Source organism: Oncorhynchus mykiss, chromosome 4 (assembly GCF_057628025.1).
Source record: "Oncorhynchus mykiss isolate SJ-2025 chromosome 4, ASM5762802v1, whole genome shotgun sequence".
In the NCBI taxonomy this organism is placed as follows: domain Eukaryota; kingdom Metazoa; phylum Chordata; class Actinopteri; order Salmoniformes; family Salmonidae; genus Oncorhynchus; species Oncorhynchus mykiss.
The window spans coordinates 69,150,764-69,171,673 of record NC_143025.1 but is presented as its reverse complement, the minus strand read 5'-3'; the positions used below and the strand labels follow the sequence as shown (position 1 = coordinate 69,171,673).

The window sequence follows — 20,910 nt, the reverse complement described above, 5'->3', positions numbered from 1 at the left end:
TCACTGCTTGATGTGCGCCAAAGATATAGCGGATATGACCAATGACGTATATAAACCCTGGATTGCTGATGCTATGTATTTGCCATTGAGAGGCTTTGAAGTCCCGGTCCAGCCATATTGGCACTCCCTAGTAGGAGCAATCCTCCATAGGAATTAATTGAATCCTACAGTATTTCAATTAAATGTAATACAAATACAAACATTAGTGCTTTCAACAACAACAAAAATACTTCAATCTCTATGGGACGGTTGTTGCTAACGCGCTGATGTGACTAGAATGACATTGTATACAACAGACAACTTTCTGGGACATAGACATGCCTTATTTGGGCAAAAGCTTAAATTCCGGTTAATCTAACTGCAGTGTCCAATTTACAGTAGCTATTACAGTGAAAAAAATACCATGCTATTGTTTGAGGAGAGTGCACAACACAACTTTTGACAACTGGCTTGATACATTCAGCTCTGAATGACAGACAGCTCTCAGGCCCTGAGCTACAGGCAGTTAAATTTGGGTATGTCATTTTAGGCGAAAATTGGAGAGAAAAAAGGGTACGATCCTCGATGAAAAATGTTTTTTATTTTTTAGTTGTATGTTTAGCTCACATAATATAATTAAAAACTATGCATTAAGGTGTATGTAATAGAATAAACGTGTCAAAAACGAATGCAGACATTAACAAATGCATTTCTATAGTACCAAGGTGGCTGCGTGGTGGCTTCAATACAGCGCCACTTGTCAGTCATCCAGAGTTTATACACATCATTGGATATGACTCATAATCTTTTTCTGGACACAGCATTAGAAGAAAATGTCGCATGGTTTTACTCTGGTGTGCTCCTGTCACTGGCCTAGTTGCAACTTGAAATTGAATTAGCAAAAAAATACAATGTTTTTATCCTTTGAATGTCTTATGCCATTTGCATGTTGTGACAATGTCGTTTAATTTGGAAAGCGTTGTTGAATAAACTATAGGCTATGGTCAATATCCACGATGTTAATTGAACTTTCAATAATAGGTAGCCTACAGGCTGCACCGCACCGAAGGACCAAATCACAATTCTGAACGTGCTGTTCCTCTCAATTAGCATAGTCTAGCTGCAGAAACATCTTGCACATTTTTTGACGTCGACACGTGCTGTCGATACCTTTATGGGCTTGGCTGTTTCCAGACAGCTGTTACTTGTAGCTGCACCAAAGCAAAGCCTGCACATTCAGAGCCAAGTTTATCATAGCCTATACTACAGCAGTAGAATTGAGAGCAGACGATTTACTAGTCCGTATCGGGTCCCATATTTGCAAACGGTGATACTTATTGCCATTAATAATTTAATTAGTTTTATTAGCACAGTTGGAATGGTTTGGACGAATTTTATCCGTGTCATTTAAGATAAAGTAAGACTGATCTCCCTGAAACTCGTGCGCATCTTCAGATTCTGTTTCATTTGCCAGATACAACCGTGACAAGACAGCCATGGATACCACTGTGAATTCAGAAATAAATTCAGAGAAGTCTCACCTCGTTAGCGAGAAGAATGGCAAAATGTATTCACTGAAAAGGTAATGCAATTTTTTCCATGTTTGAGCAGTGATCATTTTATATCAAACTAAATAATCTTCAGTAGATGTTATATATTATAGGTTTTAGGTTTATTGTAGATGACATGCTGATAGGTTGTGCATTCTATCAGCATTCTTCAGAGGGAGTATTTCATTTTAATTTATAAATACAATTATACAGCCATAATTGTGTAGACCTCTCTCTCTATATTTTTAAAATGCAGACAAGGGTTTATTAAACTGAGAGCATGTATAGGCTAAGGTGCATGGCAGTTGGTGTAAACTATTTATCTTGCGCTGCCAGTGTAGCTTTTTGTAATTGTTGTAGATCTATATGCAGGCTACCAAAATCAAACCGATAGAATGAAACAATCGGTATTGCAACGAAAATGTATCTTACCATGAAGTAACATGCTGGGCAAAGCTCATGCAAATAGAAGACATTCACATAGCCTACAATTTCCAAGGACACAGCATAATTGAACTGTATATATCTATAGTAGCCTAACGTTGCTTTATTCACGCCGAGTCTTTTATTATGTTGTCCGTGTGTGGAATGTTTTATGGGAATGAACAAATGCATTTCCATGCTTGGCTTCGTTTTGGACAGTAGGCTATTTGACGGATGGCCCGAGGGAAGTTCATTGAGCACTGGCAAAAACTAATCTTTCATTACGAGATCTGATAGGGGGAATGGTGAAACACCCCTGAATAGCTATAGACTATTTTATTGGCTATATTATTCGAATGAAAAAACGCATAGGCATTACAATGTGCTGCCAAAGAGAACATAAAATTGATTTAAGAACGTCAAGTTAAAAAATAAAAAAAATGTTAATTGTAATACTACTTATCTAATTATCTAATCGTCTTTTCATATTTATTTAATGGGGGGAAAAGTCCGGTTTAGTTAGTTATATTCAACATTTAGGCCTATATTGAAAATAACAAAGCACCATACATTACATTAGCTATTATAATGAGTCACATTTGTTTAATTTCATCTAAAACTACCAGTCTATTCTTTGAGTATATCGTGTTTGATAATCGATTCCCTAAATCAAGGCAAATTATTGTAAAGGTGAAAACACAAATGAGTGAAGGTTATTCGATTTCGGCATGGACAGGGAAGAATAACATTTCTTTGACAAATGCTCGTGTTTTGTGGCACTCAAGTTCACTATTTTACGTGAAATTAAAGAATGCACCCCTGTCACAGCAAGTCATATAGAATCCTTGATGTTTTATTGATTTTGGAAATGTATTACAATACAATGAATAATAACATTAGGCGTACGTAATGGAAGTTCATGTGGCAGCCGGCTCATCACAAGGGTCATTAAGGCCTATCCTGGATTGTGCGAGACCTGACTATGTCCAATTAGATGTGTTAAACACTAGCCAAAATAGATATCTTAATCAAATCATAAATATCTTAAATGCCCCCGATATTAATATATTTTCCTTGTGTGAATGCTGTGTAGCCTACTTAGTTAAATTGCAGTAAAGAATGGCAATATGCCTGCGCTTAATTAACCCCGTAGATGCACGCATCATGTTCCCGCCTACAGCATTTCATTTCCAATAATGTAAAAATAGCCAATAGCCTTATAGGCCTAGGTCGCAGATTTGATATAACCTAATAACGATTTCAATGTCTGCAATTACTTCAAAATACGTGTAATGACCCGAGACCGAAACTATTTGGAAATACGGCATTTTAATAACATTAATTTCATTTTAATTGTTTTAATGGTCAAAGTTATTGATTTCGACCCTCCATATGCACCAGCACATGTGCCATTCTGCTCGCTCTTACTAAACAAGTGTCAAAAACTGTGCAGATGATTAGACTAATTGGGTCCTGTTAGGAAAACTACCAGTGAGCGCAGTGTGCATTCAACAATGACAAGAGGACTTTGAAACAATCTTTCTGAGCTTTGATTCAATTATTTGCAAGACAGGAGTACAAATTAAAGTTAGGTTGTTTGTCAACGCAATGCATGCCATGTCTGATGTAATAGCTATGAGAGAGATTGATGATTCAGGAACCAACAACCCCTGGAAAGCATTGCAGCATGAAATGGAGAATGTTTATGGCATGTTTGTTTGAGTGTGCAGACCCTATCATCTAATTCTAGTTATTTGGTGCAGACATTATGTGGGGGTGGGATGGGTTTGTTGCAGTGTCACCATGACTTCATGCCAGATCAGCAAAGCAGGATGGTCGGTCTACAGCCACAGAGCCACCCATGCATTGGAAATCATCGCTGCAAGAGGATGGAACTGGAGTCAATAATCTGTTTTTAAATGGACGAATTAACACGATATTCGAATAAATCGAATTAGGAGAGAACAATTTTAGCCTATAAAATGTTGAAAGCAACAGCAGATCCTTGTTGCAGTGAAGTCTATACTGGCTGGGATCCAGCATCAGACTCGGGTTTGTAGGCAGGCTGAACCGGGCAGTATTGTGTCTGAGAAATGGTAGATTATAACTATTTTTGATTAATCACTCTTGAAAAGGGGCCTCGCTAGTCTGTCTAACAGTAATGCTAATGGCCTTATGATGATAGACCTATTTCGAACATCCCTCTCAATAGAAGGCACTAAGGTTACATGAAGCCTATATAGAGGGCTGGGTAGGTTACTTTTGAAATGTAATCCGTTACTAGTTACCTGTCTAAAATTGTAATAGTAACGTTACTTTCGATTAACTAAACTCAGTAACGTAATCTGATTACTTTCAGTTACTTTTGGATTACTTCACCGTAAAACACAAAATAAGAAAAAAGGATAATTACTAATTTAACAACATTTATTGCACGACACATCACAAAACATTACGACAAAAATGTATTTAAGCCCTGTATACAGTACCTGCCTCTAACATGCGTCCTTCATCCCGATCTGGTCCATTTACACCTATAAGATCTGATCACAGTCAGACCTTTGGCTCCCAAGGCACTGCATCTCAGTGCTAGATGGGTCACTACAGAACCTGGTTCGATTCCAGGCTGAATAGGAGTCCCATAGGGTGGTGCACAATTGGCCCAGTGTCGATCGGGGTAGGGTTTGGCCTGGGTAGACTGTCATTGTAAATAAGAATTTGTTCTTAACTGACTTGCCTAGTTAAATAAAGGTGAAATCATATATATATATATATATATATGTCAGATATGAGTTTACATCACAATATTCATAATCATAACATACATCATAATATACATTATGAAACGTATAACATGAGACCTGAAGAGGGCGATTTGGTCACTTGATTGCGGGATATGGGGTACTCCTATTGTGACCACCACTGTGAACAACACGGCACCATCTGATATATTACACAATTTAATACATCACATTTATTGATTTAATAAAAAATGTATATTCCCTAACCTGACATGTGATGTGCCAAAGCATCTAGTGTCGTTGATCTAGTGGCAACAGCTCTCCAGAATGAACAAAGCAAACATAATTTTGTTATTTATCCAGCTGATTAAACGTTTGCTAACTAATAATCTAAACAAGTAAAAACTGTTTGTCTTATAGTCTGTTGTAAATGTATTTAGTTAATTGTGCTCACATGATCTTAAAGCATTTGGTAGGGTGTCCACCCACTCTGCCCAGACTAGTGAAAACCCTCCTTTGGTGATGACATTTCAAATAAAAAGCTTGAAGTACGTTGACATTTCAAAGATATACTCCTGTTTTTGTGAACATTCTTTGAAAAAGAACAGGAACTTCGCATTAATATGAAAACCGTATACTAAAATACTACATGTATTGTGTCACAATCATTATGTATATATCTAATCTCCATAACTTTTTATGAGAAGAAAGATGACGAATTGTAAACCTGTCCGGAGCTTTAATTCTCTCACAGCATCCAGCCTAGATTACGAGATACTATTTTCCTGATTTATGACAAAACATTTTTGTCTGGCCTCCATGGATTTAGTCTCTCTAATTTTGACCAACCTACAAAGGTAAAAACTCAATCCAATTCATATTGAACGGATTATGATAGAGACGTGAGGTTTGGACCATTGGTTGTTTTTAGAGGATTACACAATGAACATATTAACCCATTGGTAAAAAAAATAATTAAAATATGCGTTTTTGATGAGACATCCTCTTTTTATTTTTTTATTTCACCTTTATTTAACCAGGTTTATTTGGCTGAATAAATTATAATGAAAGTCAACATAAATATTTTTTCCTTGCTCATAGCCAATTGCCAACTCTGTAATAATGTACTGTTTTTGAAGAATGCTCATACATTTTGGATAATTTCATGCACTGCTGAGTCTCTCCTCAGGCAGGCCCTTTAGTCTGCTTGTCTTGAGCACAGAAACCTGGAGATACATTTGCTCACGTTATTCTACACCAAATACATAATATTTGTATCTTTACTTAAAAAAACTATTGCATGATGATTTAAAGGAGCAAGAACATTTATTGAATTGAGCCAGGGAACGTTTATGTAGAACTCTATACAGTGTGAAAGTTACTATTTAAGAGGAAGAAGATACCAATGTTGTACAAGACATTGCTTTATAACCCTTGAGGAGTACATTGAACCCACTTGCATTCATTCTAAATCTTTGTTCTAGAATGGTTCCAGATTGGACAAGATGTAAATATTGGTTGTGTATAAGACCATCCATGTTTTAAACAGTAATGAGCCAGTGATGCTGATTTGTCAAATCTTTATTTTCTTTGTAGGACAAAGATGTTTTGTCAGTGTAGCCTACAGTATGGTGTAATGCCAAGAATTACATGATACTGCACTGAATCAGAAGATATCCTGCAAATGGACGAGTTCACATGGCTGTGAAAATGGACAGGTCTCATAGGATTTATCCTAATTTGAAGATGGCAACAAGCTAGATTACGTAAAGCGTTTTATTTATGATCTGGGCAAGGACACAGCAACTGATTGAAATGGGAAAGGTTTAACCTGACATAGATCCCTTCTTTGAGAACTGTTGTATAGAAATCCCCAAAACATATTCATTAAAGACAAGCCCTCCATTTGTTCAATTGAATGGAGTCGATCCTGAGGTTAACCAATCATGTTTGCTCTGCAGTGTTAGGCAATGTGTTGATGTAAAGTGTGTGTATGTGTGTGTTCACAGCGAGGGTTTATGTTATGTTTGTATATATTCTCTCTCTCTCTGTGTGTGTGTGTGTGACAGACGGACATTTTGAATAGCCTCTGCGTTGGGTTAGGATGGGAGGGGGTGTATTTGCTCTCGTCTCCCCATGGTGTGATTAAACAGAAGCAGTTTTCCACTCGGCCGACTCCTTTCAGCCTTCGTGTCCCTGGGCTCTGGACTGATGGAGTCGCGGCCCAAAGCTGGGTTATCTCCTAGAAGCCAAAATTGCGTTTTTTCCACCTCATTAGTCTCATCATCCTGCTTATCCCCATTACACATGGCGCATGTGTAGGGGGGGGGGGCTACCCGGCATTTGTTATACTGGTTTAATTTGAATCTGATCTTTTACGGTGACGTGGTAGTGTGCTATTTATGTAATTCTCAGGTGATACAAACACAGTTGGGGAATATCAAACCTACTTCATAAAAAACGTTATGTTGATGAATTTATTCATACTATTTCATCCTTCCACAAGGTACAGTCCCGACACAAATCTAGGGTTGCTACCCAAGCCGCCTGGTCGTTCGCTCTATCTGTTCTGACAGAGACAGGACCCATTAGTTCAGTCTTTTTGTTCTGTATCTATGGACGCGACCCAGTCGTTCGTTCTAAATGTTCCATTGCCATACTGGCTGGCAACGTTCTTATCCCTTTCTTGCTAGCCAACCACGGCTAACTTACTGTCATGTCAAAAAATGCAGCCAAAATAATAGCAAAGTAGCTGCATTTGTTTAAGCTGTTTTCTAGTGACATTTATTTGGATACATCCATAACAATAAGTTAATGAGGTTCGATTTCGCCTGGCATAGAATATGTGCTCACTCATCAGGACACTGTTGTTCAGAGGAGCTAGCCAACAACGCAGCTAACACAATTACTTCAAACTGAAGCTGGAAAGACTGCAAAATAGCTGCACTAAGTTGCGTTTGACCTTTTTTCACTTGGCATTTCTTTGTATATATCCATGAAAATGATGACAACTGATTCATGATTTCAACTGTCTGAGAAATGCTGCTTGCTTGTCTGTCTCATCCCAACTCCCAACATGTTCATTACTATGGGACAGCTGGAGATTGTTTCAATATTCAAATTCAATGTTGCAAATGTTGGAGGCAGACAATAAGGTTTATACAAATATCCACTGTTGAAAACAAAATGTTAGTCTAAAAGAAATGTAAGATAACGTCTAGATGCTTTTTATAGTGGAGATGAAGTGTATAAATTGTCTGGCTGGGCTGACGAGACAGTGGATTGCACAGTCAGATGGAGAAGAGTAAATAGACATTTTAACATAATCGATTTAGCCGGTGGTAATTAGTGAAGTAGACACCGTCTGGAAGGTTTTTAACCAATCACCATTCAGGATTAGACCCACCCATTGTATAATACATATATATTAAAAAAGCCAGTTCCACTGCAAGTCCATTCTATAGCGTATAGTCTACATGTTGTTATGCAGCATCATCTTTTATGAAAATAGGATTCTATGACGGGGCAGTAGACTTACTGTAAGTATGCTATATAAATGCTATAGACAGTGCATTCGGAAAGTATTCAGACACCTTGACTTTTTCCACATTCTGTTATGTTACAGCCTTATTCTAAAATGTATTACATTTTTTTTTCATCGTCAATCTACAAACAATACCCCAAAGCGAAAACTGTTTTTTAGACATTTTGCAAATGTGTTACAAATAAAAAACTGAAATAAATTATTTACAAAAGTAATCAGACCCTTTGCTATGTGACTTGAAATTGAGCTCAGGTGCATCCTGTTTCCATTGATCATCCTTGAGATATTTCTACAACTTGATTGGAGTCCACCTGTTGTAACTTCAATTGATTGGACATGATTTGGAAAGGCACACACCTGTCTATATAAGGTCCACAGTTGCCAGTGTCTGTCAGAGCAAAAACCAAGCCATGAGGTCGAAGGAACTGTCCATAGAGCTCCGAGACAGGATTGTGTCGAGGCACAGATCTGGGGAAGGGTACCAAAGCATTTCTGCAGCATTGAAGGTCCCCAAGAACAATGGCCTACGTCATTCTTAAATGGAAGAAGTTTGGAACCACCGAGACTCTTTCTAGAACTGTCCGCCCGGCCAAACTAAGCAATCGGGGGAGAAGGGCCCTGGTCAGGGAGGTGACCAAGAACCTAATGGTCACTCTGACAGAGCTCCAGAGTTCTTCTGTGGAGATGGGAGAACATTCCAGAAGGACAACCATCTCTGCAGCACTCCACCAATCAGGCCTTTACGGTAGAGTGGCCAGATGTAAGCCACTCCTCAGTAAAAGGCACATGACAGCCCACTTGGAGTTTGCCAAAAGGCACCTAAAGGACTCTCAGACCATGAGAAAAAAGATTCTCTGGTCTGATGAAACCAATATTGAACTCTTTAGCCTGAATGCCAAGCGTCACTTCTGGAGCAAACCTGGCACCATCCGTATGGTGAAGCATGGTGGTGGCAGCATCATGCTGTTGGGATGTTTTTCAGAGGCAGGGACTGGGAGATTAGTCAGGATCGAGGGAAAGATGAACAGAGCAAAGTACAGAAAGAACATTGATGACAACCTACTCCAGAGCCCTCAGGACCTCAGACTGGGGCAAAGGTTCACCTTCCAACAGGACAAAGACCCTAAGCACACAGCCAAGACAACACAGGAGTGGCTTCAGGACAAGTCTTTGAATGTTCTTCAGTGGCCCAGCCAGAGCCCGGACTTGAACCCGAACAAACATCTCTGGAGAGACCTGGAAATAGCTGTGCAGCAACTCTCCCTATCCAACCTGACAGAGCTTGAGAGGATCTGCAGAGAAGAATGGGAGAAACTACCCAAATATAGGTGTGCCAAGCTTCTAGCGTCATACCCAAGAAGACTTGAGGCTGTAATCGCTGCCAAAGGTGCTTTATCAAAGTACTGAGTAAAGGGTCTGAATACTTATGTAAATGTGATATTATTTTTTTTATTTTCAATTTCTTAAAACCTTTCCTACGAGTATTATTTATTGACTGACCAATGCTTTCCAAATCGCCCAACACTACTATTTGTAAGGTTCATTTTAAGTGCACGTTGTGATTTTATGAAATCATTCCTGAACCTGTGACCAGAAACAAGCTACATAGGGGCAATACCAGAATAAATTATCTATTGATTCTGTTTCATCGCAACAATATCTGCAGAGCTGAGATTGTTGTATGCCCCATATATATATATATATATATATATATGGGGCATACAACAATCTCAGCTCTGCAGATATTGTTGCGATGAAACAGAATCAATATATATATATATATATATATATAGCATTATGTTGGTGGCAAGAATGTTATATAATAATTTAAATTGAAAAACTCTGTTTTGAATCAAGTGTAGTTTTTTTTGTACCAGTTCATAAACCATGTGCCAGGCAATTGGTACATTGAAAATCTCCCATTTATTTTGCAACCTGTATGGCACAGCTGTCAACATTTTTGTCCTCAGAGGAAACTGGTATATTTTTCTATTTATTGCAAGTTCCTTTCAGCCAATTTGTATCTTTAATATCTGTCAGGCAAACAAGTTCCCAACCTTTTCCACTTGCCTCCTCTATTTTGTGGTAGTGCTGCAATCAGTTGGTTGTAAATTTGTATTGAGCAGATATTACCATATATTTTCAATAACTGCATATGTGACAACTCCTCCATTTCTATTCATAAAATCATTAAGAAATATAATACAATTTAAAAAAAAATTCCATAAAGAATGTTTAAAAAAAAATAAATGAATCAGTATATTTGAATTTAACCATAACATTTGTTCTATCTTTTCTGGAGGATAAAACTGAAATTGTAACCAGCTGTGTATGGCTTGTTTAAGAAAGGACGAAACTTTAAACAAATTTTCAATTAGTCGGAAATGAGAAGTTGTAATCTGTATAAAGGCAATTTTTGAACATTTATTTAACTAGGCAAGTCAGTTAAGAACAAATTCTTATTTACAATGACGGCCTAGGAACAGTGGGTTAACTGCCTTGTTCAGGGACAGAACTATCAATTTTTACCTTGTCAGCTCAGGGAGTCGATCTAGAAACCTTTCAGTTACTGGCCCAATCCTCTAACCACTAGGCTAACACTAGGCAACCTACTGGAGAACCAGTTTGGGTTTAAGTATAACTTATGAGTGAAGCTTTTAGTGAAAGTTTTAAAGCTTTAATAGTTCATCATTTTAGCCCCTGAAACTCCTATTCATTATATAAATAGGCACGTTTAATTTTACCTGGCTTAGCATTCCAAATAAAATGATATATTTTTTGCTCATATGATTTAAAAACGAGTTATCTGGAGTAGGCAGTGCCATTAGTAAGTAAGTAGACTGTGATAGGACCAAAGAGTTAATCAATGTGATTTTTCCATAAATAGACAAGTATTTCCCTCTCCGTGGTTGCAGAATCACATCTATTTTTGCTAACTTTCTATGGAAATTAATTGTGTTAAGTTCATTTAGATGTTTTGAGATGTGAATACCAAGTATGTCTACTTCCTCATCCGCCCATTTTATTGGTAAACTACAAGGTACTGTAAACACTGTATTTTTTTAGCGATCCAATACATACTATAGTACACATGTCATAATTAGATTTTAATCCAGAGAGGCTAGAAAAGTGATCAAGATATTCGATGAGATTGTGCATGGTTCCAGATTGCGGATTTAAGAAAAAACTAGAGTCATCAGCATACATTGACACTTTTATTTTTGTCCCCTGGATTTCTAACCCCTTGATCTTCTTGTTGGATCTAATTTTAATAGCTAACATTTCAATGGCCATAATACATAGGTGTGGAGACAACGGACAGCCTTGTTTTACTCCTCTTAAAAGCTCAATAGTTTCTGAGAAGTAACCACTATTTACTATTTTACATCTGGGGTTGCTGTACATAACTTTAACCCATTGTATAAGAGATTCACCAAAATGTTAAGTAATCCAGGCATTTATAAATAAATTCTAGTCGAACTTTATCAAATGCCTTTTCAAAATCTGCTATGAAGACTAGACCTGGTATCTTCGATGTTTCATAATGTTAAATTGTTTCAAGTAATTGTCGTATATTATCTCCAATCCATGTTAAAAAAATGGTCTGATCAAGAAGAACAATATCTGGTAAAACCTTTTTTATTCTATGTGCTATGTGATGTGAAAATCCTGGCGAAATACAACATTGAAGTGTTAGAGGCCTCCAGTTTTTTAAATGGACTGGATCTTTATACTTATCACCTGGGTCCTGTTTTAGTTGTAATGAAATCAGACCTTCCTGTTGAGTACCTGAGTCTACCAGTTGTATAATAGTAATTAAAACATGCTAATAATGTATCTTTGAGTACATAAAAAAGGTCTGATATACCTCTACTGGTATACCATTAAGCCCTGGTGTTTCTGCAGACTGAAAATATTTTATTGCCTCAAAAAGTCCCTCTTCTGTAAGTTGGCCTTCACACAGGTCTTTCTGTAAATGTGTTAATTTTACATTATTATTATTATTAGGAAAGAAATCCTTACAATTAACATAATTCTGTGGAAATGGAGGAGACTGAGAAAAAAAAACACATGCTTAAAATATTTTGCTTCCTCTTTCAAAATATAATGTGGTGATAACTCCATTTGTAATGAGGTTCTGTAAATTATTTTTGGTAGAATTTCTATGTTGAAGATTCAAGAAACATTTTGTGCATTTTTCACAATTTTCCATCCAATTTGTTTTATTTTTGTAAAACATTACACTTAATCGTCCTTGAATAAGTAACTCCATTTCTTTTTGTTTGTCCTCTAACCTATTTTGTGCCTCTATAGTACAGTTTCCTGCACTGTTACTTCCTCTATTTCCTTTATTAGTCTAATCTCTTTTGACCTAAACTGCTTTAGTTTTAATGATGAGCATTGTATTGAATGGTCTCTAAAAGTACATTTGAAAGTGTCCCATACAATAAGGGGATCTGCTGTACCTATGTTGTACAAAAAAAGTAAATTATGAATTATTTTATCTTAGTTAAGAACAAATTATCATCCAATAAGTTTAGATTAAATTTCCTATATCCCCATCCACGTGGAAATTCTGTAAGAGTTATATGGAGGCCAATTAGATGGTGGTCCGATCGCATTCAGTCTCCTATTAATACTTTTTATACTTTTGATGCCAGCAAGAACGAGACTTGGAAGTAATCAAGACGGCTAGCTTGGTTAAGCCTCTATGTAGATCTCACTAGGTCAGGGTTTTTCAACCTCCATAAATACACTAGTTCTAATGTATTCATAATCTTTGATCTTTTTCAGTTCCTTTCCAGACTCCAAAGAAGACTATCCCAACTTCCCGTTTGAAAACGGAGATGCGACTGGTGCCACCAAGCTGAAGAAGCAGCCTGTTGGTGCCCATTGCCATGGTAACAAAGCAGTGAGTGAGGAGAACCATGACAAGCTTCTGGCTAAGAAGAAGCTGTACGTCGCCTCCATTGTGTGCCTCATCTTCATGATTGGAGAGGTCATAGGTAAGGCTGGAAGATAGCATTTTAGACTGATTAATACTATTTCATACCTAGGGCCAGGAGCTTTTCCTGACCATGTGACGTGGCCACCAACTATAAATTGTAAAAATGTATATACAAATATTGAAAGCATTTAATGAGAACTTAGAGGTGTGCAACATGAAAATATTGTCTCATTTACATTGTGCAATTTATTGACAACCCCTAACTAACCCTGGAGATAGGAAATCCAAAGCCAAACCAATTTTGCCACAGTCACCAGCCAGTTAATTTACGAACACACAAGAGACACCAACATCAAGCCACACCCTGAAACCAACTCACGTTTGAATTCAGACATGGTCGCTAGCATTTCTTAATTAAATAAATGTAAAATTAGGCCAAATCAGGAAGTTCAGCCGCCCTCTAAGTGAAATTCAATTTAGCTGTCATTGTAATCAAAATTATAATAGTTTAGTTGTTCAAAAACACAGTCTGTATTTTCCTTTCATGAGACCTAGTCATCATCAATAGCATCTAAAACATGGACCTGATGTGCGCCTGCCTCTGAGACATCTCCATTGTGTCAATGTGTCTATAGGTGGCTACCTGGCCCACAGTTTGGCTATCATGACAGATGCAGCTCACCTCCTGACTGACTTTGGCAGCATGATGGTCAGTCTCTTCTCCCTGTGGATCTCCTCCAGACCGCCCACCAAAACCATGACCTTTGGGTGGCACCGCTCAGGTTAGGCCCATGACATATCACCTTAAAACATCTGTGAATGTACTTTCTCTTTTACCATTTAAACTCCAGATTACATGGCGAATGTTGTAATAGCTGAATGATAATAGCCACGGTCACAATGCTCTAAAATGACCTTTCCAGGGGTCATTGGATGTGTGATACTGATCGTCACTGTCTCCAACCCCCACAGAGATCCTAGGAGCCCTGGTGTCAGTGATGTCCATCTGGATAGTGACTGGGGTGCTGGTGTACCTGGCCATCGAGAGGATAGTCAGGAACGACTATGAGATCAACAGTCAAGCGATGCTCATCACCTCCGGCTGTGCCGTCATAGTAAACATCATGTGAGGGGTTCATTATCACGGCTTGATCTGGAAAAACTACACAAAGTGATGCAAATAACAGCTCGAGTCAGACATATATTCCATTCAACTATGCTGTCTTTTCCCCCCAAAGCATATGAATTTAAGAAAAACTAAGAGGAGGAACTTTAGACTATTGACATGTAGCATTCTCTATTCCCTCTGTCCTGTAGCATGGCGTACATCCTCCACCACTCTACCACCTTCCACGCCCAAGGCTCAGGCTACCAGCAGATAGACGAGAACGGGCAGAGCCCTGTGGGTCACAGCCACTCCCATATGAGTCACGGCCACTCCCATGTGGGTCACGGCCACTCCCATGCTCTTCTGGGTCATGGCCATGGCAACACCAGTGTGAGAGCAGCCTTCATTCACGTGTTGGGAGACCTCCTACAGAGTGTTGGGGTCCTAGTGGCTGCCATCGTCATCTTCTTCAGGGTCAGCAACAAATACTGGTGTTTACATACATCTTACAGTACAAATTACATTATGGCATATTGTTATACTGTATTTATTTACAGTGCAACAAGTGTATCCCTTATATATTTATATTTACAGTCTCAATAGGAAGGGGTTTAACTCATCTCATCACCCTGCTGGGTAAGACAGAATTGGCTGGGTATATATTGCTCTTCTGTTAAAAACCTTCCCTGTGATCTGACTGGCCTAATGTGTTATGACATCAGTAGAGCAGCACCCCATCACCACCTGATACCACTCCCCTCTGCTCTCCTCATACTCTCTCCTGTGGACCTTCTGTTGCAGCCTGAATACAAAGTAGCAGATCCCATTTGTACCTTCCTCTTCTCCGTGTTTGTCCTGGGGACCACGATCACCATCCTCAGGGATGTCTTCAGGGTACTCATGGAAGGTAAACTCAACTCAACAGTCTTTTCTTTCTCTTGCTCTGACCTGAGTCCAGGTGAATTCAAACAATAAAATGTTTATCCAGACATTTTCCTCAGTTTGTAAAAATATTTTATTTAAGGAGAAATACATCAGTAGAACATGGCCGTGAGTTCCATGAAGTGAATGAACTATTGATGCAATACTCATCTGTCCTCAAATCTTTTACAGGGGCTCCTAGGGGAATAGAGTTTGACTCCGTGAAGGAGGTGTTGCTGTCTCTGAAGATGGTAAAGTCTATGCACAACCTGCGCGTGTGGGCCCTGACCTCAGGACAGACCCTGGTCTCTGTCCACGTAGCCATCGGTCAGAAACCAACTTTACTCAATCTGGCACATCCATTTAGATTGTGCAGATACAGTCTAGCATGTTCATTCACACACACTGCCAATTGTGGCCAAAATAAAAAAATATCATACATAACTTCACAGTTAGACATTACGGTATTGGACGGCAGGTAGCCTAGTGGTTAGAGCGTTGGGCCAGTAACTGAAAGGTTGCTGGATCGAATCTCTGAGCTGGCAAGGTAAAAAAAAATCTGTTGTTAACTGTAAATTGTAAATAAGAATTTGTTCTTCACTGACTTGCCTAGTTAAATAAAGGTTAAATAAAATAGATGATTGTTGACATCTGTTATGGTCATTGTTGTTTTCCAGAGAAGAATGCTGATCCCCAGAGTGTCCTTAAGGAGGCTACAGAGATCCTCCAAACCAAGTTTGGTTTCTATAGCACCACCATCCAGGTGGAGTTGTACTCTGATGACATGGCCTACTGCACACACTGCCAGGACCCTATGGGCTAAGACACACGGTCACCATGGGGACAGGAGAGTTTGAAAGGGAGTGGGCCGGGTTTGGCTTCTCTAAAACGTTGCCAATCAATATAAAGAACATACAGCACACATACGCAAGCATCATTGAGGACGTAAGCTAGGAATGGAAACACTGTGGAAAAGCCTCACCATGAAACCAAGAAACATTTTTGATCCATCGTCAGTTTTACAGGACCCAAACAAATGTACGACTGTACCGTGTGTATATTCACCATATCATGCCAAAGATTCCCACATAAACACCATTCATTCAGGAGATATTGATACTTGAAAAAATAGTTTCCATGTCCTAAGAGGGCTGCCAATTATCATAAGAAAACTATCACAAGAAACTGCATTTTAGGGAGACAGACATGAAAATACAATGGTACATGTATCAGGACATGTATTTAGTTACTGTATGCAACCACTTCACCAGTTGGTGCTGATGTACTGCAATGTTCGACAGCCGTTTGGCTTTGTTTGACTTTAACACTCCCTCACTGGCACTGTGCATTAGGGCAGCAGCACTGTGTAATGGCTTGTCTCGGAGTTCTTTGGCGTAATACATTGATATTGACGTGAGAACCTTAAAACCAATTCTGTCTTACCCAGCCTTTTATATGTGCTTCAGCGAGGGTGTCTGCCAAATGGAAGCATTGTATTGTTCACAACTGAAAAGAGTTTGGGTACAAATAATGGATTATGTCAGTGTGAGAAAGCATCCTACAAGCTCACTCATCTCACTCAGAAGAGGAAGCCTCAAGACAGGCCAATTTACAAAAGGAGTTGGTCGATTAATTTTAGCATTGTGGGCTGTATTAATCTATGCCCCATGATATGCCCTAAGCGGAGCTGGCAAATAGACTGGCTAAGACTCAGACAGTTCTCTGTCCCTAATTTGAAACTCACTGACGATAGGCTATAGTGGAACGTGTTGTTAAATTTTGCTTTGAGTCATAGCCCCAGGATGGACGTTTTCTTGCACTGTTATGGGTTTTCAGAAGAGAGAGGTCAGATAAATGAACCCCATCTCTATACTCTCACCTATCCACACTCTCCAAAAGCACATCCATACACCCTCCTCACCCACTCCCACGCTGTCATAGGCCTACATGCCGTGGAGCTTTGCACAGGGTTTCTGTTTGTCGTACCAGTAGTTTGTTAGTTCCATCCAGTGCCTCCACATTGCCTCCAAACAACCTTCCTAAATTCTGGGGAGGCTCAGTCGGTCAGCTTTCTACTCCATAACTGTCCCCTAACACCACACGCATGCTCACACACCTGTCAGCTTCATCAAAAGAAATGCACCAATAAATGTAGTGGAAAATCTCCTCAAATGTATAGTGATAAGTGTATTGTACAAAAAAAGTCTGTGTGAGATGCTGACACAATGAAATATAAAAGGAACTCGCCCTGCTTGTCGTACTTTGATGCCTACAGTGAAGTCTCAATGTTGTAACCTGCACAGAAAATGAGCAGAAATTGACACATTCTTTATCAAACACTTGCATGAGTGTTGTTTATAATTCAGATGACGTAATAAGGATATCTTCATATGCTGCCAATACAAATATTTGAGACGAATTCTACTTCTTAATGTCACCAAAATCCTCATTAAACAAATCTATATTTTGATCACTTTTGATAACTTTGGAAAGTATATATTAAATGTAAATATATTGTCATTTGTAAACCATACGGAAATTGAACAAAGAAAGATCCCACTGTAAGGACTTAGAATAACAGGAATGTTACAACCAATGTATTACAGGCAAGAGTCTACTCACATTTTTGTTCACCAGCTAAGTGTAATGTTTCAGAGTGCTGTCTTGTACTGTATGGAAATTGTAAATATGCCAAATATCAGTATTTCCTGTAGATTTTGTGTAAACGTGTAAATACATTTGATTTATTGTATAAAATAAGTAAAAGTGTGTAAATGTTTGATATTTAATTTCTACGTATGGTACGTTTTTTGTAAAACTGAAATAAAAGTATGCAGATAACTGGTGGATTATTGAATTATTTTCAGAGGTCTAAACTTGTACAATATTTCAAGGCTTTGCGTTGAAATCTCGCTTTACCAATAATACTCAATTCTCAGTGATTCCGGATAATGCAGAGACAATCTCATGGGCTGTTAATCTCCAGTCCCAATCAGAGACAACTAATTACATCCGCAGTAGTGCACAAGGCAGCAGCAGGAAATATGGCACAACAGATTATCACAAAGCTTTGTCGTTCTAGGGCACATCCATTTGACTGCAAAAATGATCAGCAACCACAAAAAAACGGATAAAGCCAAGTAATGTTGGTGCAAAGTATTCGGAAAGTATTCAGACACCTTCACATCTTCACATTTTTGTTACGTTACAGCCTTATTCTAAAATGGATTCAATTGTTTTTTCCCCCCTCATACACACAAAGTGTAAAAAAATACAAAATGATCACATTTACATAAGTATTCAGACCCTTTACTCGGTACTTTGATGAAGCCCCTTTGGCAGCGATTACAGCCTCGAGTCTTCTTGGGTATGACGCTACAAACTTGGCAATCCTGTATTTGGGGAGTTTCTCCCATTCTTCTCTGCAGATCCTCTCAAGCGCTGTCAGTTTGGATGGGGAACTTCGCTGCAAAGCTATTTTCAGGTCTTTCCAGAGCTGCTTGATCGGGTTCAAGTCCAGGCTCTGGCTGGGCCACCCAAGGACATTCAGAGACTTGGATGGTGCCAGGTAGGGATGGTGCCAGGTTTCCTCCAGGCGTGGCGCTTGGCTTTCAGGCCAAAGAGATCAATCTTGGTTTCATCAGACCAGAGAATCTTGTTTCTCATGGTTTGAGAGTCCTTTAGGTGCCATTTGGCAAACAAGCGGGCTGTCATGTGCCTTTTACTGAGGAGTGGCTTCCGTCTGGCCACTCTACCAAAAACGGCCTGATTGGTGGAGTGCTGCAGAGATGGTTGTCCTTCTGAAAGGTTCTCCCATTTCCACAGAGGATATATGGAGCTCTGCAGAGTGACCATCGGGTTCTTGGTCACCTCCCTGACCAAGGACCTTCTCCTCGATTGCTCAGTTTGGCCGGGCGGCCAGTACTAGGAAGAATCTTGGAGGTTCCAAAATTCTTTCACAGTGGAGGCCACTGTGTTCTTGGGGACCTTCAATGCTGCAGAAATGTTTTGGTATCCTTCCCCAGCTCTGTGCTGCGACACAATCCTGTCTTGGAGCTCTACGGACAATTCCTTCGACCTCATGGCTTGGTTTTTGCTCTGACATGCACTGCCAAATGTGAGACCTTGAAAAGGCACATTGTCTATTTATTTATGGCCAATCAAGTTCTAGTTCTCAAGGATGATCAATGGAAACAGGATGCACCGGAGCTCAATTCCGAGTCTCATAGCAAAAGGGTCTGAATACTTATATAAATGAGGTATGTTTTTATTTGTAATACATTTGCAAAAATGTCAAAAGAGTAGTTTTTGCTTTGTCATTAAGGAGTATTGTGTGTAGATTGATGAGGAAAAAATCAATTCAATCCTTTTTAGAATAAGGCTGTAACATAACAAAATGTGGAAAAGTCAAGGGGTCTGAATACCTTCCGAATGTGCTGTATATAAAGCAGGCAGACAGGCATCCAGTTACTGTCCGCGTGAATGTTAAAATGGCCAAAATGAAGGACCTAAGAGACTTTGAGCGTGGTATGATCGTTGGTGCCAGATCCAGTATCTTTAAAACGTCCGCCTTCCTGGGCTTCACACTGAACAGTGTCTAGGGTTTACTGAGAATGGTGCAAAAAAAAAAAATACATAATATCAGTGGCAGTCCTGTGGGCGAAAACGGAGAATGGCAAGACTCATGCAAGCTAAAAGGCGGGCCACAAACAGACAAATAACGACACAGTACAACAGGGGTGTGCAGAATGGCAGTTCAGAACGCACAACTCGCCAATCCTTGTGACAGATGGTCTATTGCAACAGATGACCACACGGAATTACACTCCAATCAGATAAAAACAAGAAGTGGCTCCAGTGGGCATGCGATCACCAACACTGAACAATTGAGGACTGGAAAAACACTGCCTGGTCCGACAAATCCCAGGATTTGGCGTAAGCAGCATGAGTCCATGGAACCATCCTGCCTGGTACTGGTTGGTGGCGGTGGTATAATGTTGTGGGGAATGTTTTTTCTGGCACACGTTAGGTCCCTTGATACCAATCGAGCAAAACAAACTTTTCTCTCACCTTGTAGAATCCATGCCCCGGAGGATTCAGGCTGTTTGAGGCAAAGGGGAGTTCGAGCCGGTACTAGATGGATGTACCTAAAAAACTGACTGGTGAGTGTATCTAAGAATAACCATACAAAATGTGGTGAATGCAGATGATTCTGAAGCTGAAAAAAATGAGTTGGCGTGTGGGAAGTGACTTTCAGGAAATGGCAATTAAAGACAGAATTTAGACCACCAAATGCCAATGTATACCCAATCACCATCTCTCCAAAGAAAGTTACTAAATATAGTTCAGTTTGTAGCTTTATGAAATGGGTTTTTCAATTGTAATTCATGTAGTGACTTTGAAATCATTGATGCAGGTCCACTTTAAAAGTGGTCAAATTCATGAACATTTTCATAACACTAGTATGGTAAACTAAAGAACATTGAGTCTCCATTCTATCCGCTGAGAATAGATCAATGCTTCACCGCTGATATGCTGCAGTCGATAAGGCAGTACTGCTAATAGTCTTTTACTGCTGCTGCCTTCTTACCGCCGGGTCCCATCCTCCCTGGACTATTTTCCGCCATCATCAGCTCATCATCAGCTCTTAAATAAGGTATAAGTCACATAGAATGGAGCCTCTATCACACAGGGAT

The 20,910-nt window shown here is 39.2% G+C and overlaps 1 protein-coding gene across 2 annotated transcripts; it reads left to right on the top strand.

The window, feature by feature from the left end:
- Positions 1 to 1,147: 1,147 nt before the first annotated feature.
- LOC110522262 (proton-coupled zinc antiporter SLC30A2-like) lies at positions 1,148 to 18,052 on the top strand. Of its 2 annotated transcripts, XM_021600514.3 has the most exons (8): positions 1,148 to 1,561; positions 13,032 to 13,243; positions 13,821 to 13,967; positions 14,158 to 14,311; positions 14,503 to 14,767; positions 15,095 to 15,200; positions 15,407 to 15,541; positions 15,892 to 18,052. In XM_021600514.3, the coding sequence occupies exons 1-8, from the start codon at positions 1,476 to 1,478 to the stop codon at positions 16,035 to 16,037; spliced, it is 1,251 nt and encodes a 416-aa protein (XP_021456189.2). In that variant the 5' UTR covers positions 1,148 to 1,475; the 3' UTR covers positions 16,038 to 18,052. The 2 variants fall into 2 exon arrangements, with proteins under 2 accessions (XP_021456189.2, XP_036831736.2); XM_036975841.2 differs by lacking the exon at positions 15,892 to 18,052 and having other exon boundaries at positions 1,183 to 1,561; positions 15,407 to 15,860.
- The last annotated feature ends 2,858 nt before the right edge of the window (positions 18,053 to 20,910 follow it).

What these genes read in the sequence shown, in the direction of transcription:
- LOC110522262 (XM_036975841.2), top strand. Translation starts at nt 1,476, where the DNA reads ATGGATACCACTGTGAATTCAGAAATAAATTCAGAGAAGTCTCACCTC. An exon ending in CATGATTGGAGAGGTCATAG is followed by an intron (nt 13,244 to 13,820) that starts GTAAGGCTGGAA and finishes ATGTGTCTATAG; the next exon opens with GTGGCTACCTGGCCCACAGT. An exon ending in CCATCGTCATCTTCTTCAGG is followed by an intron (nt 14,768 to 15,094) that starts GTCAGCAACAAA and finishes CTTCTGTTGCAG; the next exon opens with CCTGAATACAAAGTAGCAGA.